This window comes from Salmo salar, chromosome 17, assembly GCF_965601325.2.
Source record: "Salmo salar chromosome 17, fSalSal1, whole genome shotgun sequence".
In the NCBI taxonomy this organism is placed as follows: Eukaryota; Metazoa; Chordata; class Actinopteri; order Salmoniformes; family Salmonidae; genus Salmo; species Salmo salar.
The window spans coordinates 66,902,298-66,929,615 of record NC_138307.1 but is presented as its reverse complement, the minus strand read 5'-3'; the positions used below and the strand labels follow the sequence as shown (position 1 = coordinate 66,929,615).

The following is a 27,318-nucleotide window of genomic DNA, read 5'->3' as shown; positions in this document are numbered from 1 at the left end:
CACTTTCTGAGTCAAAATGCAGGCTGAGATCTACCGCTCAGATTCAGTTTTAAACATGACTTTAAAAAACTAAACCCTATCGACCAGTCCAGGAGCGAATTGGCCATCTGGCAAATGCCAGATGGGATGAACCAGTTTATGGTTGAAATGGACAAATAATCAAAAATAAAAAGTAACATGGCCATCGGCCCATGGGCCTGTTGAGATTTTTGTGCAATTTCTTTTTTATACAGTGACCCCTTTATCAAGATGGGCTGGCCCGGTTTTCTGATTGGCTGTGCTACGGTCACAAACTCACATTCAAAGTCAAATGCGGCATCAACAAAGAGACCTGCTCCTCCCCGGGTGAACATTTTGGTTTTTGCCCTAGCACTACACAACTCATTTAAATAACCAACTCATCATAAAGCTGTGATTATTTCAACCAGCTGTGCATAAACCAAAATGTGCCACAAGATCGAGTTTGGGAAACCATGAGGTAGACAGCCAAGATCATGGATCATAAAAAACGGAAAGGTGCTTATAAACGTAGAAAGAACATATTAAAAATTGTCACCTCACTCAAAATGTCCTATTTTTTGGGGGGCATCTAAAACCATGATTTGGTCAAACAGTAAAGTGCTTTACATTATCCTCATGATTCCTGTAGTGAAAGTGTCTGCCATGTGCCTGTTTTGCTGTGATGAGCGAGCCATCAGAGGAACAGTTAAAGTGGTGAGTTGTGTCTCCAGACAGAGAAACAGTTATAGTGGTGAGTTGTGTCTCCAGACAGAGAAACAGTTATAGTGGTGAGTTGTGTCTCCAGTGGTATTTTTTACACAACAGTTGAAGTCGGAAGTTTACATACACTTAGGTTGGAGTCATTAAAACTTGTTTTTCAAGCACTCCACAAATTTCTTGTTAACAAACTATAGTTTTGGCAAGTCGGTTAGGACATCTACTTTGTGCATGACACAAGTAATTTTTCCAACAATTGTTTACAGACAGATTATTTCACTTGTAATTCACTATCACAATTCCAGTGGGTCAGAAGTTTACATACACTAAGTTGACTGTGGCTTGGAAAATTCCAGAAAATGATGTCATGTCTTTAGAAGCTTCTGATATGCTAATTGACATAATTTGAGTCAATTGGAGGTGTACCTGTGGATGTATTTCAAGGCCTACCTTCAAACTCAGTGCCTCTGCTTGACATCAATGGAAAATCAAAACAAATCAGCCAAGACCTCAGAAGAAACATTGTAGACCTCCACAAGTCTGGTTCATCCTTGGGAGCAATTTCCAAATGCCTGAAGGTACCACATTCATCTGTACAAACATAGTACGCAAGTATAAACACCATGGAACCACGCAGCCGCCATACCGCTCAGGAAGGAGACGAGGTTCTGTCTCCTAAAGTTGAACACTCTTTGGTGCGAAAAGTGCAAATCAATCCCAGAACAACAGCAAAAGACCTTGTGAAGATGCTGGAGGAAACAGGTACAAAAGTATCTATATCCACAGTAAAATTAGTCTTTTATCGACATAACCTGAAAGGCCGCTCAGCAAGGAAGAAGCCACTGCTCCAAAACCGCCATTAAAAAAGCCAGACTACGGTTTGCAACTGCACATGGGGACAAAGAACGTACTTTTGGAGAAATGTCCTCTGTTCTGATGAAACAAAAATAGAACTGTTTGGCCATAATGACTATCGTTATGTTTAGAGGAGAAAGGGGGAGGCTTGCAAGCCAACGAACACCATCCCAACCGTGAAGCATGGGGGTGGCAGCATCATGTTGTGGGGGTGCTTTGCACTTCACAAAATATAAAATGATGTGGATATATTGAAGCAACATCTCAAGACATCAGTCAGGAAGTTAAAGCTTGGTTGCAAATGGATCTTCCAAATGGACAAGGACCCCAAGCATACTTCCAAAGTTGTGTCAAAATGGCTTAAGGACAACAAAGTCAAGGTATTGGAGTGGCCATCACAAAGCCCTGACCTCAATCCTATAGAAAATTTGTGGGCAGAACTGAAAGTGTGTGCGAGCAAGGAGGCCTACAAACCTGACTCAGTTACACCAGCTCTGTCAGGAGGAATGGGCCAAAATTCACCCAACTTATTGTGGGAAGCTAGTGAAAACATTTGACCCAAGTTAAACAATTTAAAGACAATACTACCAAATACTAATTGAGTGTATGTAAACTTCTGACCCACTGGGAATGTGATGAAATAAATCAAAGCTGAAATAAAATCATTCTCTCTACTATTATTCTGACATTTCACATTCTTAAAATAAAGTGGTGATCCTAACTGACCTAAGACAGGGAATTTTTACTAGGATTAAATGTCAGGAATTGTGAAACTGAGTTTAAATATATTTGGCTAAGGTGTATGTAAACTTTCAACTTCAACTGTATGTGTCAGCGCAACTGCCTGTGTCTTAGTAGGGTGTGTTGGGTCAGGGTGTTGGGGGTATGGTGTGTTTGTGCATAGCTGGTGGCCCGCCGGGGAGGGGCTGAGTCGGTGACATGCACTGTGATGTGGGCTGGTGTAGATAACATACCAGAGACATTCTTGTTCCTGTCGATCACAATCAACCTTTTGGTGACCTCTGTGTGTATGCCAACTTTTCTATTGGTGCCATGCAGGATAACGATCCATCTACTCCTCACAAGTTTCGTTCCAAACGGCAGCCTATTTGTGCTACTTTTGACCAGAGTCCTATTGGCCCTAATCAAAGGTAGTGCACTAAATAGGGAATGGAGTGCTGTTTGAGACAGATCCATACACATTATGAAAGAATGTCCAGACGTTGAGGACCGCAAGGTTTGACTGTATGACTTGATATGGATGGAAGAGGGCGGTAGGTAGCCTAGCAGTTAGAGCATTGGGCTGGTAACCAAAAGGTCAAGGTGGAAAATCTGTCTGTCGTTAAGCAAGGCACCTAACCCTAATTTCTCTAGGGTGCTTTACTACTTTGGCTGACTCTGTAAAACAACACATTTCACTGCACCTGTGTGACTGTAAAACATATTTTTTTATTAAGAGTTGGATACAGTACAAACAGCGTCTATGAGCTTAGTCCCATGCTCTATCATGATGTCCTGTGTTCCCTACCCAGGAACACTCACTGGTGCGGGGGCTCGCTGATCCGAGAGGAATGGGTGCTGACGGATCAACAGTGCTTCTCCTCCTGGTAATCTCTCCATCCATCTTTCTTTTTTCCCTCATTCAAAGCAGAGGTGAGAGACAGGAGGCATAGGGAGAAGAGAGAGAGGAGAGCAGGTGTTGAATGGAAACAGAGTTAAAACAAAGACCTGGGGAGTCTGTATCATACGTTCTCTCTGCTTCTCTATCAGTTTCTTATTATTTATCTTCCTCCTACTGTCTCCATCTTTCCCTCTCCCTACTACTCTCTCCATTCCTCTGTTGGTCTCTGTCTATCTCTCTCTCATCCCTCCCTCCCTCTTCCCATCTACCTCCTTCCTTTTTCCCCCCAATCTCATTCTAAGTGAAGATGCAGCCTGCCCATATCCTGTTTATGATAGAGCTAGTGACAGACCCTCTGCCCCAGCAGAGCTGAGATATGGCCCAGGATGCTCCAGCCTCTACAGATGTGTTTAGCGTCTGGGCCCGGACCATGTCACTGTGTCCAGATCTGCCATAGCAGTTTGAATGAAAAGCTCCTTGATCCATGTAGTGTATTAACGGACGTATGGGCTTTAGATTATGCTTTTGCTTTTCACCCATTTTTTCAATAGGTTTTTGTTACTTTTTGCCGTTATCTCAATCATAGTACACCAGAAATATGAGGTTGGGCCAGGAGTTTTTTTTGTAAGTCATACAGACAGTTTGAGCCTGAGATATAGGATATAATACTTTAAAAAAAACATGTGATTGGTACAGCGCTTTTTAAGAATCTAAAGACACTTTACAAAGGAACAGTGTCTGTGGTCAATAATATTATGGTGAGGAAAACTCCTGTGCCTTATGATGACACACTGAAATAAGAGGGTCATTTAGAAGGAGCTTTTATTCAGTGAACTTACAATTACTTCATAGTCATTTGAGACATTTTGGCAACAAATCAGGCCAGGCCTCATCCACAGATAATGAGTGCAGAAATCCAACTTTAAGATGAGTCTGTCAATCAGATAAGACCTGGACTGTTTCCTCCCCATCTAGACTGTGTTAAACTCCTAATGCATTCTTATCGTTCATGCTTGGTATTCTAGTAGTGAGTGGTTTAGCTGTACTCCTAGTGAGGGGTTTAGCTGTACTCCTAGTGAGGGGTTTAGCTGTACTCCTAGTGAGGGGTTTAGCTGTACTCCTAGTGAGGGGTTTAGCTGTACTCCTAGTGAGGGGTTTAGCTGTACTCCTAGTGAGGTGTTTAGCTGTACTCCTAGTGAGGTGTTTAGCTGTACTCCTAGTGAGGGGTTTAGCTGTACTCCTAGTGAGGGGTTTAGCTGTACTCCTAGTGAGGTGTTTAGCTGTACTCCTAGTGAGGTGTTTAGCTGTACTCCTAGTGAGGGGTTTAGCTGTACTCCTATTGAGGGGTTTAGCTGTACTCCTAGTGAGGTGTTTAGCTGTACTCCTAGTGAGGTGTTTAGCTGTACTCCTAGTGAGGGGTTTAGCTGTACTCCTAGTGAGGGGTTTAGCTGTACTTCTAGTGAGGGGTTTAGCTGTACTCCTAGTGAGGGGTTTATCTGTACTCCTAGTGAGGGGTTTAGCTGTACTCCTAGTGAGGGGTTTAGCTGTACTCCTAGTGAGGGGTTTAGCTGTACTCCTAGTGAGGGGTTTAGCTGTACTCCTAGTGAGGGGTTTAGCTGTACTCCTCATGCCGACATTACAGAACCTTGCTTCCATCAAGACTGTGGCCATTGGCATTAGTTCAGTAGCTTGTTGCTGACTATGCAATGTGCTGTATGTGGGTCTCTGAACACAGTTAGTTGATGAGCCAGATTGAGTGAGTTTGTAGAGTGCATGCTGAGGCGTTCTATTGTCAGTTTAGTGATGCTGGTAGCTGTGGTTAGTATGTAGCCAATGATAAGTGTTCATATAGAGTAGAATACTGCGGTATTATAGTGTTTATACAAGCTGTGGCCAATCTTTTCTTCAGCTTATACTATGTTCAGTTTATACTGACTGGTCAATGTGTGGTCAACCCTATTTGGAATGTGTCTGACAGTAGTCTGTGGTCCTCAGTGTTCCAGACCTGAGTGAGTACAGCGTACAGGTGGGCCTCCTTCACCTCAACTCGTCCTTGGACCACCCCAGGCTCCGCATCGCACACGTGGTCTGTGGCCCAGAGGGATCCAACCTGGCCCTGCTCAAACTGGCCAAGTAAGAATAGTGTTCATTCATTGAGACAGTCAGCCATTTTACTTACCTGGTAAAATACATTTAAAAAATATAATCAATCAATCCATCATTAATTTATTCTCAATCATGCCTTGTAGGCACAGCAAGCATTTATTTATTCATTCATGTGTTTGTGTCCACGCCTAGGCCTGCCCCTCTCTCTGAGCATGCCTTCACCATCCAGCTCCCAGTAGCAGGCTGTAGGGTCACAGACGGAACCAACTGTCTCATGTACGGCTGGGGAGAGACCAAAGGTACTGCCCTACATGACTGTTCCTGTGTGGTGTCTTATGTATTATCTAAATACACTCAGTGGCCAGTTTATTAGGTACACCACCCCGTCCTACAGACAGTGAGTCACGTGGCCGTGACTTGCTATATGAAGTTACTATTCGACTGAACGTTAGAATGGGAAAAACGAGTGACCAAAGCGACTTTTAGTATGGTATGATATTGGTGCCAGGCGTGCCAATTCCAGTATCTCAGAAACGGCTGGCCTCCTGGGCTTTTAACCCACAACAGTGTCTAGGGTTTACTGAGAACGGTGCAACAAACAAAAACATCCAGTCAGCGGCAGTCCTGTGGGCGAAAACAGGTCGTTGATGAGAGATCGAAGGAGAATGGCAAGAATTGTGCAATCTAACAGGCAAATAACGGCACATTGGTGGTGTGCATAACAGCATCTCGGAATGCACAACTCGTCGGTCCTTGTCACAGATGGGCTATTTGCAGCAGACGACCACATCAGGTTCCACTCATATCAGCTAAAAACAAGAAGAAATGTCTCCAATGAGCACGCAATCACCAACACTGGTCAATAAGGAGTGGAAAAACATCACCTGGTCAGATGAATCCTGGTTCCTGTTGCGTCATGCTGATGGCAGAGTCAGGTTTTGGCGTAAGCAGCATGAGTCCATGGCCCCACCCTACATGGTGTCAACGGTACAGGCTGGTGGTGGTGGCGTAATGGTGTGGAGAATGTTTTCCTGGTACACTTTAGGTCCCTTGATACCAACTGAGCAATGTTTCCAATTCCCCGAAGAATTGAGGCAGTTCTGGAGGCAAAGGGGGTCTGACCCGCTACTAGATGGGTGTACCTAGTAAACTGGCGACTGAGTGTATTCTGTATGACCTCTGTTTCATGCTATTGTGTGGTGAAGAGATGGGGGGGGATATTGGATCAAGAGATCCATGATATTGTAAGAAAAGAGACCTTAGGATATCATGTATCGAATATGTGAATAAAGTCCCCCACAATGACACCATATAGACCAAACATGTTGTCCAGGGTTATAGGTTTGGAATATGGTGTTTGGACAGTAGACTGACTGTTTCCTGCTTTATTTCCGGCTACTTCCTGTCCAGGGACAGGATATGAGGGGGCACTGAAAGCTGTGAGTCTGCCCATGGTCAGTAACGACTGGTGTTCTGAGCTCCACGACAAAACCCTGCCTGTCACCGACAGCAAAGTGTGTGCCGGGGGCAGGAAAGACCAGGGAGTGTGTGAGGTGAGCTTCATAAACATTACTCTACATTATCTGAAACATGCATTGACTCGACATTGCGTGACTCAGTTATTACTTCAAGTTAGTCGTATATCTACCATAATGCCTTTTGATTGGCTGCATGAGCACCACGCTAACCTGCTATTGGTTCGTCCCTCAGAGAGACTACGGTGGCCCGTTGGTGTGCCAGGAGCGAGAGAGCAAAGTCATCGTGGGCGTGAGCATTCACGGCCGGGGCTGCGCCCTGGCCCGGCGGCCCGCCATCTTCGTCAATGTGGCCTACTACTCGGGGTGGATCCACAAAGTCTTCATACACTACTCCAGGTTGGAGGAAAAACTACTGGAAGAAGCACAGACCAAACCACTCCATTCAGGACTGTACCACTAGCCTGCAAGAGCAGGGGTGGAGCATTCAGGACTGTACCACTAGCCTGCAAGAGGAGGGGTGGAGCATTCAGGACTGTACTACAGCACTGCAAGAGGAGGGGTGGAACATTCAGGACTGTACCACTAGCCTGCAAGAGGAGGGGTGGAGCATTCAGGACTGTACGACAGCACTGTAAGAGGAGGGGTGGAATATTTAGGACTACCACAAGCCGGGAGGATGCCTAACTAACAAGAAGGTTGGGAGATGTAAGAATGAGGAAACTGACTTTATGGGAAGCAGCCATTTTGGGGCTTTGTGGCTGGATGTCGCTTCAGTTTTTGGAGGGAAAAAACACCATGAATGGAAGAGATATTTTGGGATATTCAGAGGCTGGGAATAAAAGGACATGTTCAGAGAGGCTGAAAAGGATATGAAGGATTCTTATAATATGCAAATTGATTAATGCAGGACCAGGTTGTTACGCCTTGTTCACACCGACAGCGTCATTGCGCAAAATAGTACCCAGCTTCATTTGAATTGTGTGCAACAAAAGTTCAACATTCACCTTCTGCTACCATTTCTGTCAAGCTGTCTACGCATACAATGTGATGCATACCTTGATAAATCCAAAGTATGCACCATAAAGAACACACTGCAACTGCCTCTGCAACGCAATGCTGCAAGGCAAACGTAGCATTCCATTGGAAATTAATGTATTTCTGGTGTACCAAAAATGTATTGACACTGTCTTTGTGATTGAGGCATTAGCTTTAATAACATTTCTAAACAATAGTTTCTGGCACATGGGCAGCTTGCTTTTTTTGGTGAAATATATGAATACTCTTAAGCCATAAAGAGGGGTGAATTGATTTGTTCTCTCACTCTGCCCACATGACAATAGGAATGGTATGGATGACTCAGTATTGTCTCCTGGAAAATACTTGAATTTGATCAGAACCAAAACCAGAGCCATGCGAGGAGGGATCCAGACAGGACTTGGTACGATCCATGGCTACTGGGTCACGTTGAGGGCACATGATGTAATGGCTAAAAGTTCATTCATTCAGAAGTTACCACTTGGTGAATGGTGGGAGTTAACCTGTCTAGAAACAACCTCTAGCTCATAGCAGGAGGCTCATAGCCCTAACCCCTAGGTACTGGTGTAGAGCAGTGTATACCAACTCCAGTCCTCCAGTACCCCCAACAGCACACATTTCTGTTGTCCCAGAAAAGCACACCTGATTCAATTTGTCAGCTAATCATCAAGCCCACCTCAAGTTGAATCAGGTTTGTCCAGGGTTACAACACAAATGTGTGCTGTTGGGGATACTTGAGGACTGGAGTTGGTATACACTGCTCTACACCAGTACCTGGGGAGTAGGGCTATGAGCAAAAGGTTGTTTCTAGACAGGTCCTAACTCTCACCATTCACCAAGTGGTTGTTTTTGGGAAGATTATTCAATAACTGTTCCCTAACTAATGCTAACAGTTACTTAGCCATGTAGGCTAACTGCTAACGTTTGGCTAACATGTCTCCAGTTTTGGAGGGAACTCTACACTAGCCCCTGGTGGTGTGCGTTATGTGGTCAGGGTACACATTTAGTAGTTTCTTATTGAGTGTATTTCTGGCACTCTGTTATTTAATAGGTCTTATAGATCTGGGCCTTTCCTTGGCTCACTCACACCAGATGTCAGTTGAGTTGCTTCCTCTCTACTCTCTGTTTTTATATTTAAACGGATTAGAACGTAGTGTGCAGTCTTATTTATTTGTATACATCTGGCCCTCGTGAGAGGGCGCCAGCGATTGCCGTCGACAAAGCGACATGTCTCGCTAATAGAAGAGGTGAAGATTATGGCGGCTTTTTATTTGATACATGTTTTAAACTCAGTGTCAATCATTATTATTACTGGAGGTACACTGAATGGCTATACGGATTACATGAAAAGTATGGCTTGTGTTCCAAAACATACCACTTTGTCAGTCATTTGTCTTTTAACAATACTGACAATACTGTAAGTGTAATGACATAGGGGAATGTAATAGCTTTCTTTCAGTGCTGAAAACCAGTCATGACATCATTTTTATAATCACAGAAAGCAGGTGTGTATGTATGACTAATGATCTCTTCAAACTGGGCCCCTAAGAAGACTTATTTCACCCATTTCTATATCCTAAAATATTCAGTGTGTTAGGTTAAACTATGTCACGGTATTTGACCTGTTCAGTGCCTTTTTTTTTAGGTGGACAGGAATCAATAGTGTACAATAGAATTGGCGCAGAGAGCTGTGAGTGTATTTTACTGTTATGTAAATAGGATGTAAAGTAGTGTGTGTAAAAAAAAACAAAAAACTTTTCCACTTCCAATGTCTTATTTACATCGTTTTTTTACTATATAGGGTCACTCTGTTTATAAACTTGTAAACTGTATAACAGCTGCTATTTTTAAAGGGTTGGGTCTTCACATTATATACTATATGATTATGTTATATTCACGTTTTAATATTACATTTACAGTGTAAATTACAGCTTGTTTCACTCTTTTCATATGTCTGTCTGTCTTGTCTGTCTGTCAAGCACTCTCTCCTAAAGTAAACCCTCAGACAAAGATTCTTGCAGCAATACAGTTTTCTGCAACACATACTCTCTCAACACAATTCAAGATACTCTGGGTCAAGATCTTACTCTGGGTATTATTTTCCCACTTCCCATGTCAATCATATCAATAAGACCTCAGTCTATGGGTTTTGGATGGCCACTGTCCACCATGACCCAGTTCCTGACCAGAGGATGAGCGGCAACATTCGGTTAACGCTCACATAACGTTTGGGCAGCATTAGATGTTCAGTTGACGCTTAGACAGCAATTGGGCAACACTTGACACCATGGCATGCTTCCTCCATCATGTGGGGTTCTCATTTGATACATGACTCCTCGGTGCTGAGGAGAAAATGGCAGACCTGTCAGCGCTGACCTCATACGCGGTGGCTTGTCACAAACCAACCCCAAGGCTTTGTGCCTCATCGTAACGGGACGTGAAATAGCTTTCCTCCCCTCTTTTGCCGGACCAACAGTCCTTAGGTCACGTCTGGTGCTTCTGGAAAATAAATCTACTTAAAAGATTTGTCTGTTTGGGAAATTCACAGTGGTGTAAAGTACTTTGAATTACTAAAGTTGTTTTTTGGGTTATCTGTACTTTATATTTTTGACAACTTTTACTTCACTACATTCCTAAAGAAAATAACATACTTTTTACGCCATACATTTTCAGATTACGTATGAATGACATCCAAAAGTACTTGTTACATTTTGAATGCCTAGCAGGACAGAAATGGTCAAATTCACATACTTATCAAGAGAACATCCCTTGTCATCCCTGCTACCTCTGATCTGGCGGACTCACTAAACACACATGCTTCGTTCGTAAATGATGTTGGAGTGTGACCCTGGCTATCTGTAAATAAATAAAAATACAAGAAAATGGTTTGCTTAATATAAGGAATTTTAAATCATTTATACTTTTACTTCTTATACTTAAGTATATTTGAGCAATTATGTTTACTTTTGATACTTAAGCATATTTAAAACCAAATACTTTTAGACTTTTACTCAAGTAGCATTTTACTGGGTGACTTTCACTTTTACTTGAGTCTTTTTATATTAAGGTATCTTTACTTTGACAATTGGGTACTTTTTCCACTACTGAGAAAAAAAAACTATGGCAAAATCTTATTGGGAAAGCATTCGAAAAAGGAATTTGTGAACCTTGAGCTGGACTATTCCCAAGAGCAACATTGTAAACACAATGGGATCCGCTTGCAATAACCTTAATCAAACAATCATGATGATTTATGGCATTTAAAAGCTTGTTGCAGTGACCTCAGAAATATATAAGTGATGCTATGGAGTTTATGCTCAGACCCTGTGTTGTGTTTATGTGTTGATCCTGCTCAGTCACCGTGCTGAAGTATGCATGCACCCTTCCAAAGCCTACAAGAGAAGGCCATCTTAAAAACTGAACTTGGATCGCTCTCTGAGCTAATGGTTCTATCTCAGCTCGTCTATCTGCCATTCCTCAGGCATCTCCTCGCCTGCTCAACCTCAATTAATTTTCAGAGAGGGTGTGGGTAAGCGATGAAAGATTAATTTATAAAGAGCCACTGGAAAACCTCACAGAACTACAACGGTCTCTTGGCAGAGATGCCCAATCTTCCTCCTGTAGAACTACCCTCCTTCAGACTCTCGCTCCAACGATAATTTAACCCACCTGACTCTATCAATTAGCTGCTCACTAGGACCTTGATTAGCAGAATCACTGATGTAACAACTGTGTCGGAGCAACAGACATTCATACCATAATCTGGGCCCCCAGGAATACCGTAGTCTGGGCCCCAGGGTACACAATAGACTTGGTACCCAGGGATACCATAGTCTTGGCCCCAGGGATACTGTAGTCTTGGCCCCAGGGATACTGTAGTCTTGGCCCCCAGGGATACCTTAGTCTGGGCCCTAGGGATACTGTAGTCTTGGCCCCAGGGATACTGTAGTCTAGGCCCCCAAGGAAACCTTAGTCTGGGCCCCAGGGATACCTTAGTCTGGGCCCCAGGAATATCTTAATCTGGGTCTCAGGGTATGACTCTTTCTGGTGGAGATACTGAGCACTGACAGAAAATAGATATGTGTGTTTGAGATGGATTGCATTGCAATCAGGCTGCGCAGAATCACTGATCTACCAAGCACCTTGCATCCAAAATAACATTGCATTATGTGATCAAGATTAGGGATTCTGTGCCCGCTTAAACTGATTCCCTCAAACAAGATGATGAATTTGCCTGGCAGCGAGAGAAGGAATGTATCCATAGGACTCTGTCGCCCTCTCCTGCCTAAAGATGGTAGTCTCAACTCTTCAGAGATGATGATATGGTACAATTCAGTGGGTATATCAACAAAGGACTAATAACAACTAATACAAACTCGCTTTTTATTACTGAAAATACTTTTCAAAACAGAAAAACTCATCAATTTCACTGAGATATGTTGCAATAGCCTGTAGAAATGTAATTTTAAACACATTAGGTCACGATTAGAATGTCTCTGTACTGACTCTGTTGCATACCCTGCCCAGTAGGAATCAGCAGAGCCATAGAGGTGTGTGTGTGTGTGTGTGTGAGAGAGTGTGAGTGTGTGTGTGTGAATGTTTGGCTCTGACATTCACTGATGCGAGAAAAGGGGAGACACATTCTGTCAAATAAGCGATGGACCACCAGTCCTCTCCCTGTGATGAGCCAATAGAAACCTTTCATCTGTTTGGTGATGAGCCAATGGGAAATCTGACCCATCATCCCAATGATAGTTCAGTGAATGTCCCATCCTCTCAGTCTGATGAGCCAACGGGAAGACTGTCCTCACGTCTGTGTAATGATGAGCCAATGGGAAAAGGAATCTCTCTGCATGGTGAGCCAATGGAGTCCTCTCGTCCTGGGGATGGACCAATGGGAACGTGGTGCTGCCTGAGTATTGAGATGATGAGGATGGAAGCTGAATGGAGATGCCTCTATAGCCCAACACTTCTGTTCCTCCTATACCTGTAGGTGAGGTAGTACATTCATTCACTCTTCACATTGTGTTTTATAGGTACATCTCTGAAATGGTTAAAGCAGGGTTGGCCAATTATCCTGGAGCTCTGGTGAATGTGCAGGATTTTGCTTCGGCCCTATAACATACCTGATTTTGCTAGGTTCTCTTTGAGAAACGGAGCAGTTGATTTGTGGAGTTGGCTGAGTTAGGGCAGGGCTGGAGCATAAACCTGCATGGTAAGTGGCTCTCCAGAAGAAGGGCTTTGCCCCCCTCTTCTAAAAATACATAATAAAGGCTTAATCACCTCTCTCTATTGTAGTAGCTGGACCATATCTCTGGGAGATTTCTGAGCATGAAGTGTCAAACTGTACTCCCAAACTCTCCCTCTGCCTCCAGTGAGTCTAAACACAGTTGAAATGACACCACAAACAAGATAAACGTAACATTTAGTTAGTCATCTGGTAACTTGCTACAAGGTTATGAACACTTAACTACACATGAATTGTTTTCAATTGTAGCGGTATATACTCAATTTGCATAACAATATGGTGTTAAAACTCCTGAAATGCAGTATGTTTCAGGAGGCTTAGCTTGTTTATGTACCTGTTGAGTCATAGAGTTGGATGTTGTCATCGAATTCACTGAAGGGAAATCTTTGTTCTTTTGGTTCATCAGAAATGAAGCTTTTAAAAGAAAAGTCAACTGTTATTCTCTCTCTCTCAAGCTGCTATAGCCCACCAAGTGCTAACAGTCAGTATCTGGATAACGTGTGAAATGCATGTGATACCAACAGAGGTGTATTTTCTGGGTAATTTTAAATATTGACTGGCTTTCATCACGCTCCCCACTCAAGAAAAAGCTTCAAACTGCAACCAGTGCATGCAACCTGGTTAAGGTTATCAGTTAACCTACCATGGTAGTTACAAACAGCACAGGAATGAAATCATCAACATGTATTGATCACATCTTTACTAATGTTGCAGAAATTTGCTTTAAAGCAGTATCCAAATCTACTGGATGTAGAGATCACAATATAGTATCTAGAAAATCCAAAGTTCTGAAGGCTGGGCCTAATATACTTTAGAAGAGGTCATTCAACAAGTGTTGTAGTGATTCCTATGTTGTTGATGTGAAGAATATGTGTTGGTCTGTGGTGTGTAATTATTTTACCTTTATTTAACTAGGCAAGTCAGTTAAGAACAAATTCTTATTTACAATGACATTCTAGGAACAGTGGGTTAACTGCCTTGTTCAGAGGCAGAACAACAGATGTTTACCTTGTCAGCTCAGGGATTCAAACATGCAGCCTTTCAGTTACTAGTCCAACGCTCTAACCACTAGGCTACCTGCCACCCCAGTGTAATGCCAGTGTAATGAGGAGCAACCAGGCGCTGCACTTGACACATTTATGAAATTGATTTTTCCAGTTACTAATAAGCATGGACCCATAAAGAAAGTGACTGTAAAAACTGTTAAATCCCTGTGGATTGATGAATTGAAACATTTTATGGTTGAGAGGGATGAGGCAAAAGGAATGGCAAATAAGTCTGGCTGCACAACCAATTGGCAAACGTACTGCAAATTGAGAAATCCTGTGATCTAACTGAATAAAAAGAAGAAACTATACTATGAAACAAAGATAAATTATAGAAAGAATGATAGTAAAAAGCTTTGAAACAACTTAAATGAGATTTTGGGAAAAAGGGCAAGCTCCATCATTCATTGAATCAGATGGCTCATTCATCACAAAACCCACTGATATTCCCAATTATTAATGATTTTTTCATTGCCAAGATTAGCAAACGTAGGCATGACATGCCAGCAACATATGCTGACCCTACACATCCAAGTATAACTGATCAAGTCTGAAAGACAAGCATTGTAATTTTGAATTACGTAAAGTGAGTGTGGAAGAGGTGAAAGAATTATTGTTGTCTATCAACAATGACAAGCCACTGGGGTCTGACAACTTGGATGGAAAATAACTGGGGATAATAGTAGACGATATTGCCACTCCTATTTGCCGTATCTTCAATCTAAGCCTACTAGAAAGTGTAGGAAGGGAAATTGATGATAAAAAGATTGTGGGAGCTGTTTTGTTAGACTTCAGTGTGGCTTTTGACATTATCGATCACTGTCTGCTGATTGAAACGTATGTGTTATGGCTTTACACCCCATGCTATACTACGGATAAAGAGTTACCTGTCTAACATAATACAGAGGGTGTTCTTTGTCTGGAAGTCTCTCCAGCATAATCCAGGTAGAATCAGGAATTACCCAGGGCAGCTGTCTAGGCCCCTTACTTTTTTCAATCTTTACTAATGACATGCCACTGGCTTTGAGTAAAGCCAGTTTGTCTATGTATGCGGATGACTCAACACTACAGTTGTGGCCAAAAGTTTTGAGAAGGATACAAATATTAATTTTCAGTCTGCTGCCTCAATTTGTATGATGGCAATTTGCATATATTCTAGAATGTTATGAAGAGTGATCAGATGAAATGCAATTAATTGCAAAGTCCCTCTTTGCCATGCAAATGAACTGAATCCCCAAAAAACATTTCCACTGCATTTCAGCCCTGCCACAAAAGGACCAGCTGACATCATGTCAGTGATTCTCTCCTTAACACAGGTGTGAGTGTTGACGAGGACAAGGCTGGAGATCACTCTGTCATGCTGATTGAGTTCGAATAACAGACTGGAAGCTTCAAAAGGAGGGTGGTGCTTGGAATCATTGTTCTTCCTCTGTCAACATGGTTACCTGCAAGGAAACACGTGCCGTCATCATTGCTTTGCACAAAAAGGGCTTCACAGGCAAGGATATGGCTGCCAGTAAGATTGCACCTAAATCAACCATTTATCGGATCATCAAGAACTTCAAGGAGAGCGGTTCAATTGTTGTGAAGAAGGCTTCAGGGTGCCCAAGAAAGTCCAGCAAGCGCCAGGACCGTCTCCTAAAGTTGATTCAGCTGCGGGATCTGGGCACCACCAGTACAGAGCTTGCTCAGGAATGGCAGCAGGCAGGTGTGTGTGCATCTGCACGCACAGTTAGGCGAAGACTTTTGGAGGATGGCCTGGTGTCAAGAAGGGCAGCAAAGAAGCCACTTCTCTCTCTGGGAAAAACATCAGGGACAGACTGATATTCTGCAAAAGGTACACGGATTGGACTGCTGAGGACTGTGGTAAAGTCATTGTCTCTGATGAGTCCCCTTTCCGATTGTTTGGGGCATCTGGAAAAAAGCTTGTCCGGAGAAAACAAGGGGAGCGCTACCATCAGTCTTGTCATGCCAACAGTAAAGCATCCTGAGACCATTCATGTGTGGGGTTGCCTCTCAGCCAAGGGAGTGGGCTCACTCACAATTTTGCCTAAGAACACAGCCATGAATAAAGAATGGTACCAACACATCCTCCGAGAGCAACTTCTCCCAACCATCCAGTTTGGTGATGAACAATGCCTTTTCCAGCATGATGGAGCACCTTGCCATAAGGCAAAAGTGATAACTAAGTGGCTTGGGGAACAAAACATCGATACTTTGGGTCCATGGTCAGGAAACTCCCCAGACCTTAATCCCATTGAGAACTCGTGGTCAATCCTCAAGAGGCAGGTGGACAAACAAAAACCCACAAATTCTGACAAACTCCAAGCATTGATTATGCAAGAATGTGCTGCCATCAGTCAGGATGTGGCCCAGAAGTTAATTGACAGCATGCCAGGGCGGATTGCAGAGGTCTTGAAAAAGAAGAGTCAACACTGCAAATATTGACTCTTTGCATCAACTTCATATAATTGTCAATAAAAGCCTTTGACACTTATGAAATGCTTGTAATTATACTTCAGTGTTCCATAGTAACATCTGAGAAAAATATCTGAAGACACTGAGGCATCAGACTTTGTGAAAATTAAGATTTGTGTCATTCTCAAAACTTTTGGCCACGACTGTATACACGTCAGTTACTAGAGCGAGTGAAATCCCTGCAACACTTAACAAAGAGCTGCAGTTAGTTTCAGAATGGGTGGCAAGGAAAAAGTTTGTCCTAAATATTTCAAGAACTAAAAGCATTGTATTTGGGACAAATCATTCACTAAACCCTAAACCTCAACTAAATCTTCTAATAAACAATGTGGAAATTGAGCACGTTTAGGTGACTAAACTGCTTGGAGTAACCCTGGATTGTAAACTTTCATGGTCAAAACATGTTGATACAACAATAGCTAAGATGGGGAGAAGTCTGTCCATAATAAACAACACTATCAACAAGGCAGGTCCTACAGGCCCTAGTTTTGCGGCACGTGGACTACTGTTCGGTCGTGTGGTCAGGTGCCACACAGAGGGACCTCTGAAAAATGTTATTGTCTCAGAACAAGGCAACACGGCTGGCCCTTAAATGTACACCGAGAGCTAATATTAATAATATGCATGTAAATCTCTCATGGCTCAAAGTGGAGGAGTGATTGATGTCATCACTGCTTAATTTTGTAAGAAGTGGTGACATGCTAAATGAACCAAGGTGTCTGTTTAAACTACTAGCACACAGCTCTGACACCCATGCAAGACATGCCACCACAGGTCTCTTCACAATCCCCAAGTCAAGAACAGACTATGGTAGGTGCACAGTTTTACATAGAGTCTTGACTACATGGAACTCTTTTCCACATCAGGTAACAGATGCAAGCAGAAGAATCTGTTTTTTCACAAACAGATAAAAATACGCCTTATGGAACAGTGGGGACTGTGAATAGACACACACAGACACACACACATGATAAGACACGCACTCTACACACACATACACATGGATTTTGTACTGTAGAGATGTGATAGTAGAGTAGTGACTTGAAGGAACACACTTAATGTGTTGTGAAAAGTGTTATTAAATATAATGTCATGTAATATTTTAAATAGTATATAACTGCCTTAATGCTGCTGGACCCCAGGAAGAGTAGCTGTTGCCTTGGCAGCAGCAAATGGGGATCCATAATAAACAAAAATACACACACTCACTATGTGCTCCGTGGACACTGCTCTTATATTTGGCTTCCCTCCTCCATTTTGCTCTTCTGTTTGAGAACCACACCTTCAAAGGGGAATGGCAATTATAACAGATGTAGCTCAGTATTACAGGTAATTTTTACAGGAAATGAAATAGGTTGCATGCATAGTTTGTGCCATGTAACCTTGATGGTGTCCTCTGGAAGTTGGATCTCAGATGCCAGTTTTTCCCTGGTGAACGTGTCTGCATAGTGGCTCCGTGTGAATTCTGCTCAGTTTGGGAGGAAAAAATAGGATGAGAGAGCACTCAAAGCTCAGCTTGAAAGGATAACAACTTTTCCAACTGTTCTAAAACAAGCCTTGTTGAAATAGGAATAAGTCCAATCAATCATTAATGTATCCACTCCACATAAATACACAGCCTAAATGTACATAAACAGTTGTCGAAGTAAAAGTAGGACATTGTTCTGCCTAAAGCACACTACTGTACCGGTCTACCTTGCTCTAAGGCTCTGCACTGCTCCAGGGTGAAGGTGGTGCGGTTGCGATGCTGGGGCCCGGGAGGTTGGAGCTCGTTCACCTCAACTGTCTCCATCTCCTCCTTCTCCTTCACTACTGACTGCGTTGGGGTCTCCACTAGAAGACCTGGAATGCAGACAAGTAGACTATATGGCTATGTTTTTCAAATTGCGCACAGTGTATATGGCATAAATGTGTGTATTTCTCCCAGATCAAGATGTACGATGTGTATGTAGCCTACCTGGGTGTCTGGGGTGGTGCGCAGAAATCTCCACACTCAACATCGCAGAGTCGAGTTGAATTTTCCTTAGGATTCGGTTTACAGAGGACACCTTTTGACAAGGAGAAAATAATGCTTAAATTAATCGAAAAATATAGTTATTTCCCTCACAGTTGTACACACTTTGTATCATTCTGGTGTAGCTTGTGATCTCACTTACACTGGGAACTTTGGCCGATTTACAGATTCTTTCGGCCGCGAGCTTTTTTCTGATTTCCCAGGCGAATATTGTTGGGTTTTTCGTCTTGCATTCGATTATTTTCGAGATGACTTCGGGGGTGAGGAGTCGAGGTCTACTCCCTCCGGTCGCCTTTGGGTCCAGGAGGCCGGTTTTGTGGTACCTGCTCAAAATCTTGCTGACGCAGCCATTTGACACCTGCCCGAGCGGAGTGCACATTTGGGTTTTCATGAATTGACGCACGATTCATATTCACCATCAGAGCACAATAACAGAAGTACTACTAGATCATTGAAAGCACACCATTTAACAACTATTTAATGGATTAAATTAAATGAATAATAAAGCAAATGATGCTTTTCATGTATCGAATAATATCGAATAGGGCGCAAACACGAGCTCCGATAAGCCTGCTGATACGCACCTGCAGAATTCTGGAGATCTCGCATGGGCGAACACCTTCCGATGCCAGCTCGATCATCTTCCTCCTTTTATATGCTGGAAGCGGCCTCCCGTTCAGAAACACCCCACCAAACTGGTTGACACACCCGCTCCCTTAAAATAGAACAGAATAAAAAAGCTTTTATAAGATTGAAATCTATTTTTACCGCTTTATGCGTCAACATTTGTTTGAATATTGTTGGAGAAAATGTCTCCACTCAATGCAATGGTATAAGTAATCTTCTAACACAATATAGTTAGTCCTTCGTTTGAATATAGACCTACCTTCGTTTGACAGGTCCACGTTCCTTCCACACATGTCAACTGGTTCTTCAGAGCCGTATCAAATGAAACAACAAGATAATTCCTGTATAATATACAGTGCTGATTTTCCTTTGATAAACAAGAGAAACTGTTATACGAGGAACTTCATCCCCAAAATGCACTGACCTGATTGTAAAGTGCATAAAACACCTCACCTGTAAAATGTGAATATTCGGAGTCTGAGGGGATGCCAATTCACACCTGTCTGTTGCACAGGTCGCCACTGACAGGAATCACGCGCGACTTCACAAATATATACCCTATCAGCCTTTTCTAGATGACGTAGTGGTCTGATAGGAGAAATGTCAATATTGCATGTAGGCCTACTGTACCTGACTCTCAAGTAACCCAATCTATTCAGACTCGATTGTCTGGAAGTCAAGCTGCGAACCACAATATTTGACCCCACACATTATAGGATATACATATGGATGACCCTTATAAAGTGCCAATGTAAAATTTGTTTTCAACGTTGGGTCAAAATTATTGCCCCAAGAATTTTGTAAAAATACGTTTATTATGGGTTAACTAGACCTATTAAAACAGCTTTTGTAATTGTGAACTTGAAGCAGAAGATTGCAATACCATGTAATAAACTGTAGGGCCAACAGGGGACATTTGTATCTCTCATGCAGTGTATTTACAGTGGACTAAAGGCTTACATCTAAACGGGTTTCAAGGCTAGTCCGTTAGGCTATTCAATTTATGATAACTATTTGGTAAGGTACATAATATAAGGGAATAGGAAGCTCGCATCTACTGCTCTCTCTAGACAATTATGCGCATAATACAGTACTGTATCCTGAAGATGGACCATATGGTGTGTCAAGAACAATCTACATGTTTTCTGTTGGGCTACTGAAGATACTCATTTTGGACTTTCAAAATCGAATTTCACACCTGACACCAAATGTAAGTTAATTCCATTTACTGTATTCCATCTCCAAGCGACACGTCTCGGGTCACGTGACTCGAGCATCCTTTCCCAAGTCAGTGTTTAAGATTAGCCCGATCGAGTCTCCTTTTTTTAAAGCTAACATTTGAAAATCTGTCCCGATGTCGACTGCCATATGGTAAAGTGCTTCTGATAAATCATAAATCCATCATCCAGACTCTTTTATTACATTATCTTTCAAGCATGAACAAATAGTCGCATAGGGCGAATGTGGGGGGACCAATTGGAACTTTCATTTAGAAAAAAAGGACGAGGAAAACCCTCGCAGATGTCTCTTGACCAGCCAGCAGATAAAATGTGCTGTAAACGTTTCAAAGGAAATATTTGACGAGCAAATATTAGCAAATGTGAAACCACACAAGGCTCGTCTTTTGGTCCTGTTTAATGACTAATTGGGCATCATTAGCTAGGTCCACACAGATCGAAGTGCCACTGAAATAAAGGGTCGATTTTAAAATGCCATATGGTCCAAATTATATATTAACCCACGAGTTAGCGCACGGTTATAGTTTCTGTAGAGGACGCATTGTATATAGCTGATAAACAGCTCTGGACACCAGGGTCTCCTTGCCAACAGACAGAGAAGACAAATAACATATTTATTTATTACTGCACAGAGTTCATGGCCCGATTGATTTGGAGTACTTTATTGCATATTTTGTGTGTACAACCCAAGGTTAATAAAACAGTCACGCTGCGGGCACGGAAATGGTTAAACATTCTTGGTGCGTAAATGTTCGCTGGGCTCACCAAAGGCGTCGGCTAACCATTTCGGTCTAAAGAAGAATTCTAAACATAGATCGACCATATCTCAATGACACGCAACATTGTATTTGGTTCTATCGACGTGAATTTGTGCTTGCTTGTGTCCCTAGGTGTAGAGAAACATTAACATTTTACCCGCGTAAAAGGGTACCATAAACCTATCCAAAGCGCACAGAGCTCCCTCATGCTTCTCAACGTGGGGTAATATAGCCTTCATTCTAGCGCATTTCTACACACTGAAGTGTGACAAGAATCAATTTACCCTCACTTGGAAAGACTGCTAAAATTGAATATGCAATTCGATAAATATTAGCACAAAAGCACATTTAATGGTTTCCATGGTAGCCAACATCAGGCAGCGTTGAGCCCCAAAATAATGCTTATTTAAGAAGTAGCCTATCATTTGTGTGAACAAAACTGTGCGTCTGAGACCACATCATTGTATAGTTCAAATGCCAGTATGACTGAATCATTTGATCTGATTTGTGTACCCTACATTTGCTATATAACATATTGACCCTATATATATTCTATATATTGCTGATGTATTATGAAGTTATTGTAATTCTTTGTTTGTAATATTATACTTGTTTTACTGTATGCTTCTGTGTAGCCTACAGACAACCAATTTGGGATGGAGAGGGCAGGCAACATGAGTTTGCTTGTGGATGGTTTTGTGAAATGATTAGCAAAATAAAAATAAAACAACTTGTAAATGTGTTCCTTGTCAAAGTCAATAAAAAACTATTACAAATTCCCGAGTTTAAGGACCAGACATCGAAATGGGTTTCGAATATTTATTGAGGAAATGGAATGGATGTGAGAATGGACGGGATGAAGGCAAGGGCTGCAGGTGAAGGATCCAGGGGATGGACTCCGTAGAGTTTGGCTTGGAGTCTCAGGTAGACATCATCATCATCATCAGGCCGTGGTAGATAGGCTGCTGTGGTGATTCCAATCCCCCCAGGAGATCTTTGGAAGAACGTAAGAGATCCTATATAGAAGGTGGAGAAGGTGAGGGATGCAACACTTGATAAGGCTAGTAAGGCAATGTGGTGCAACAGACATGCACTGCAGAACAAAGAGGCAGAATGTTCGTTTGGTCAGGTTTAAAGGGAAAGTTCACAATTTTTCAACTTCATATTTATCATTTCCAGCATCACACCAACATCAACATGTGTGAAAATGGTGCGTTTCTATGTTTTGTAGAGGAAGATAAGTGTTTCCAAATATATTATTAATGTGCATCGTGTGATTTTGACCAATTGTGAGTAGATATTGCCTACTTATTGTCGACTAAGTGGTTGATTCTGTCATTGTTTTTTTCTACAAAACATAGAAACCTGCCATTTTTACATATGTTGATGTTGCAGTGTTGCGAACAGGCGTGGAGGCTGATTGGCAACGAGTAGAAGCTGGTGCTTGTTGAGTTACAAGGGAGCTGCGTTCAAGGCTAGTTAAGGTGGTTGCGTTCAAGTCTGGTCCTCTCTCCTGAAATCTTGTTCATTCTTAACACCATTACGTGTATGAACGTGGTATGAATCTGGATTGCTACAACCCAAGTTGTTATAATAGTAGAAACACACACTCTTCATGCCACACATAAGCTTGATATTCACATAATATTCATATCATCATCATCACTTCAGGCACAAAGGTACTTCATCCATCATATTCAAACAGGCAATTATATCTTACACTAAACTAATGTGTCAGAAAAGGTTTTGAACCAACATTGCATTGCATTCGCATCATCGACAGACGCAAGCTGTTAACAATGAAAGAATCACCCCCATTCTAGAACACATTATACAACTGCTGGGCAGTGTGTCAGCTTTTACCCAATGAGCCAAAAGGCAAATTCTTAATTTATTACAGTACAACAATATCAATAATGACTGAGAAAGAGAAAGTGAGTGAATGAGCACACCGTTTGGTTGTTCCAGGACGCAACCTTGTGAGTCATATCCTGTTTGCTTGACATGTTTTCCACATTTCAGTTCATAATCATTTGGTTGGTGTCTATTGCTGGGACAGTGAAGATTGAACCCATGTGTCCTGATCCATTAACATCACCCTCAGAGTCATCCAGGTGTTCTGAAACTGGTTGGTGTCTATTGCTGGGACAGTGAAGGTTGAACCCATGTGTCCTGATCCATTAACATCACCCTCAGAGTCATCCAGGTGTTCTGAAACTGGTTGGTGTCTATTGCTGGGACAGTGAAGGTTGAACCCATGTGTCCTGATCCATTAACATCACCCTCAGAGTCATCCAGGTGTTCTGAAACTGGTTGGTGTCTATTGCTGGGACAGTGAAGGTTGAACCCATGTGTCCTGATCCATTAACATCACCCTCAGAGTCATCCAGGTGTTCTGAAACTGGTTGGTGTCTATTGCTGGGACAGTGAAGGTTGAACCCATGTGTTCTGATCCATTAACATCACCCTCAGAATCATCAGGTGTTCTGAAACTGTTGATGTAACAGAGTTCATACTGGGTGTTCAATTCTGCTAACAGGAAAACTAGGCAGGTAGCCTAATGGGCCAGTAACTGAAAGGTTGCGGGTTTGAATCCCTGAGCTGATTAGGTGAAAATCTGTTGATGTGTCCTTGAGCAAGGCACTTAACCCTAATTGTTCTGTATAAGAGTGTCTGCTAAATGAGAAAACGGAAATATCTTGTCATTATTGTGTCAAGTGTAGTTACTACTTTTGAGCAGATCCTTATAGGCCCTGGTGAAAAGTGCACAACAAAGGGCCATTAGGGATGGGGATATGGTGTATAGGTCCCAGTGAAAAGGAGAGATGGTTGTTGCTGCTGCAGTTACAGATCAGCTGGAGAAAATAGATTTAATCAGCTAAACTAAATGAAGATGAGATAAACTTGTATTAGTCCTTATGAGATGGAAGTGTGTCTTCTGCTTTTTTATCCAACCCCTCCGATATACACACACACAGACGCAAGATCACACATTGGGTTTTAGAGGCACCTGAGATATTGATGCCAGCAACCCTCAGGCTCTCTCCCGCATGATTTCCCCCTCTGTCAGCACTGGGATGGAAACCAGTCACATTGATTTCATTTATGTATGACAGTCACATTGTCATACATAAATGAAAAAAAGGATTTCAGTCAAGATTCTTGGATATAGGCTAGGGATACTCTCAACGGTGGAGGCTGGTGAGGGGAGGACGACTCATAATGGAGTGAATGGAATGGTATCAAACACATGGTTTTTCAGTACAAACTGTTCCGCAACATAGCAAACATTCAAGCGACAGAACGCACTTCAGGGCTTTGGTGATGTTAAGACTAACGGGAGTGGCTCCTTTGAATAATTAATGCAAAGCATCATGGGTATATCATTTAAAATGGGTGTTACTTGATACAACACAGATAATGATAGAGGCCTCCTGTGGCCAAAATGCCGTATCAGCATGAACAGCACCATTGAGGGCTTCCAACATTTTAATGCAGTCAACTGGGTGGGACTTCCAACGTCACTGGCTGATCCCTTCTGGTGACCCTGTTGGACTCATGTCCAACCGGGTCATCAGGAGGGATCAGCCACTTGTGAATAAAACTGACTACTTAAAAATGGAGATAGCCTCAATGGCGCTGCCCATGCTGTCACAGACACTATAATTGCAACGAAGAGTCCTTTAGCTCTATGCGCTACCATGACTGTAAACACCAGTCATCACTAGTCATGAGTGTTTTATAAAGCTATTATGTATTGAAATATAAGTTATGCCATGCAAGACATATTGACATTGGGCAATTTCTACAAGAACATTTTAATATTACTAATATATGAAATTGTTAGCAGATTTATGACCAGACAATCACAGCTATCTCGATTTGAAAATGTGTACATTGTCGTTTGTAGCAATTAATGTACTCCAGCAATGATATCAATTAGAAATGTAAACGTAATTTCGGATTGAGCCGAGATATGCAGCGTTTACCGTGAGTGCACGCTCTGCTAACGCAAAAACATTTCCTTTAAATTTTAATCGCGCTATAGCTCTGAACTTCGGCAATACCGATTCAATCGAGCCCCAAGTTTAATAAAACTCCTCGGGTCCATACTCCCGAATGTTAGAAAAAGTTTACACATATGGCTGGATTCAATCTGTATCGCAAAAGTATTGCGTGTTATAGAGCAATTTAAATTTAAAGGCAATGTTCCGCATTTGGGGAGACTGCATTCACGGTAAACGCTGCATATGTTGGCTCAATCGTAAATTACCTTTTAATTTTTACGCAGATCTTCCACAATACTTTTACGATACGGACAGAATCCAGCTCTTAAACTTTTTCTCCATCTCAAAATCCGCATCAGCCAATTACTATTGTCCCCATAGTTGCACGTGATAAAACACTACGTTAGCTTTTGCCATCAGATAACCAAGCACACTAGTGGTGAGTATATCGCTAGCTAGACCATAGACTGATGGTTAAGTAGTCGCTCTGGATAAGAGCGTCTGCTAAATGACATAAATGTAAATGTAAATGTAAATGTAAATGTACCGTATATTTTGATAATCATAGCTGATATTACCTAGATAGCAGCAACTTCAATACATTTGATAACCCAATTGTGAAAAATAATTTATGTAGTAAACTGACATTATCTGTTGCTTATTTTTTACTTCTTAAACACATATTTACATTTAGCAGACACTCTTATTCAGAGGAGTAATTAGGATTAAGTGCCTTCCTCAAGAGTACATCAACACTTTTTTTACCTAGTCAGCAGGGGGATTCGAAAAGGCAACCTTTTGATTACTGAATCAACACTCTTAACTGCTAGGCTACCTGCCACCCCATATAAAGTCCAGGGCATAACCTACCCTTGTGGAACAAGCCTGACTGCTGTGTTCACAATTCTATTTCACTTCACATTTTATGACATGAACTAGAAAGGTGAACGCAGAGATCAGGTTGGTTCCACAAGGTGTGTGTGTGTGTGTGTGTGTGTGTGTGTGTGTGTGTGTTTGTGTGTGTGTGTGTGACCAACCAGTACCTTTGGTGAGGGGACAAGAGCTGGTCTTTGCTGCTATGGCCATCATTGGGGCTCTGGCAAAGATCTCACCTCCAGCTTCACCTCTTGCCTGCTAACCAACAGTCGTCGATATGGAGAACAGAATTAGGTAGGTATACTTCAAACTTCAACATATACTGTACAATAATATAAACTCAACATGCAACAATTTCAAAGATTTTACTGAGTTACAGTTCATAAAAATAAATCTGTCAATTGAAATAAATAAATTTGGCCCTAATCTGTGGATTTCACATGACTGGGAATACAGATATGTATCTGTTGGTCACAGAGTCCTTAAAAAAAGGTGATGGCAATGGAAAAATGGCAAGACAATGGGCCTCAAGACAATGGGACTCAGGCCGTCACAATATCTCTGTGCATTCAAATTCCCATTGATAAAATGCAATTGTGTTCGTTGTCCTTAGCTTGTCTGCCCATACCATAACCATGGGGTCGTGTGGGCGAGCGGTTTGCTGATGTCAACGTTGTGAACAGAGTGCCCCATCGAGGTAGTGGTGCCACCATGGGGCACTCTATTCACAACGTTGACATCATCAAACCACTTGCTCACACAACGCTAAAACACACTGTCTTTCATCTGCCCGGTACAGTTGAAACTGGGATTCATCTGTGAAGAGCAAACTTCTCGAGCATGCCAGTGGCCATCGACGGTGAACATTTGTCTACTGAAGTCGGTTACAACGGCGAACTGCAGTCAGGTCAAGACCCTGGTGAGGACGACGAGAACACAGATGAAGTTCCCTGAGAAGGTTGCTGACAGTTTGTGCAGCAATTCTTCGGTTTTGCAATCCCACAGATTCATCAGCTGTCCGGGTGGATGGTCTCAGACGATCCTGCAGTTGAAGAAGCCGGATGTGGAGGTCCTGGGCTGGAGTGGTTACACATAGTCTGAGGTTGTGAGGCCGGTTGGACCTACAGGCAAATTCTCAAAACTTACTTTGGAGGCAGCTTATGGTAGAGAAATTAACATTCAATTCTCTGGCAACTGCTCTGGTAGACATTCCT

At 42.3% G+C, this 27,318-nt stretch overlaps 1 protein-coding gene, 2 long non-coding RNA genes and 1 other non-coding gene across 4 annotated transcripts in view; 1 reads left to right on the top strand and 3 right to left on the bottom strand.

Annotated features, from left to right (window-relative positions):
* Nucleotides 1–9,742, top strand: part of LOC106576483 (hepatocyte growth factor) — a 40,693-nt gene extending 30,951 nt beyond the window's left edge. Inside the window, exons 14-18 of the mRNA XM_082964032.1 lie at nucleotides 3,105–3,179; nucleotides 5,189–5,326; nucleotides 5,492–5,598; nucleotides 6,710–6,852; nucleotides 7,010–9,742. Coding sequence (XP_082820158.1) covers nucleotides 3,105–3,179; nucleotides 5,189–5,326; nucleotides 5,492–5,598; nucleotides 6,710–6,852; nucleotides 7,010–7,237 — 691 coding nt within the window. The 3' untranslated portion in view covers nucleotides 7,238–9,742. The remainder of the gene's footprint in view (nucleotides 1–3,104; nucleotides 3,180–5,188; nucleotides 5,327–5,491; nucleotides 5,599–6,709; nucleotides 6,853–7,009) is intronic.
* A 2,451-nt stretch (nucleotides 9,743–12,193) lies between these two features.
* LOC106576509 (uncharacterized) lies at nucleotides 12,194–18,632 on the bottom strand. Its single transcript, XR_014381203.1, has 6 exons — nucleotides 18,542–18,632; nucleotides 18,280–18,426; nucleotides 17,794–18,049; nucleotides 13,395–13,474; nucleotides 13,096–13,192; nucleotides 12,194–12,799 (listed from the first exon to the last, which is right to left on the bottom strand). It is a non-coding gene; the product is annotated as an uncharacterized LOC106576509 (transcript).
* Nucleotides 18,633–18,750: 118 nt separating this feature from the next.
* On the bottom strand, nucleotides 18,751–19,740 carry LOC145861416 (uncharacterized). Its single transcript, XR_014381204.1, has 3 exons — nucleotides 19,485–19,740; nucleotides 19,183–19,313; nucleotides 18,751–18,956 (listed from the first exon to the last, which is right to left on the bottom strand). It is a non-coding gene; the product is annotated as an uncharacterized LOC145861416 (long non-coding RNA).
* Nucleotides 19,741–22,026: 2,286 nt separating this feature from the next.
* Nucleotides 22,027–26,362, bottom strand: LOC123728103 (uncharacterized). Its single transcript, XR_006759947.1, has 2 exons — nucleotides 26,272–26,362; nucleotides 22,027–22,237 (listed from the first exon to the last, which is right to left on the bottom strand). It is a non-coding gene; the product is annotated as an uncharacterized LOC123728103 (long non-coding RNA).
* Between the last annotated feature and the right edge of the window lie 956 nt (nucleotides 26,363–27,318).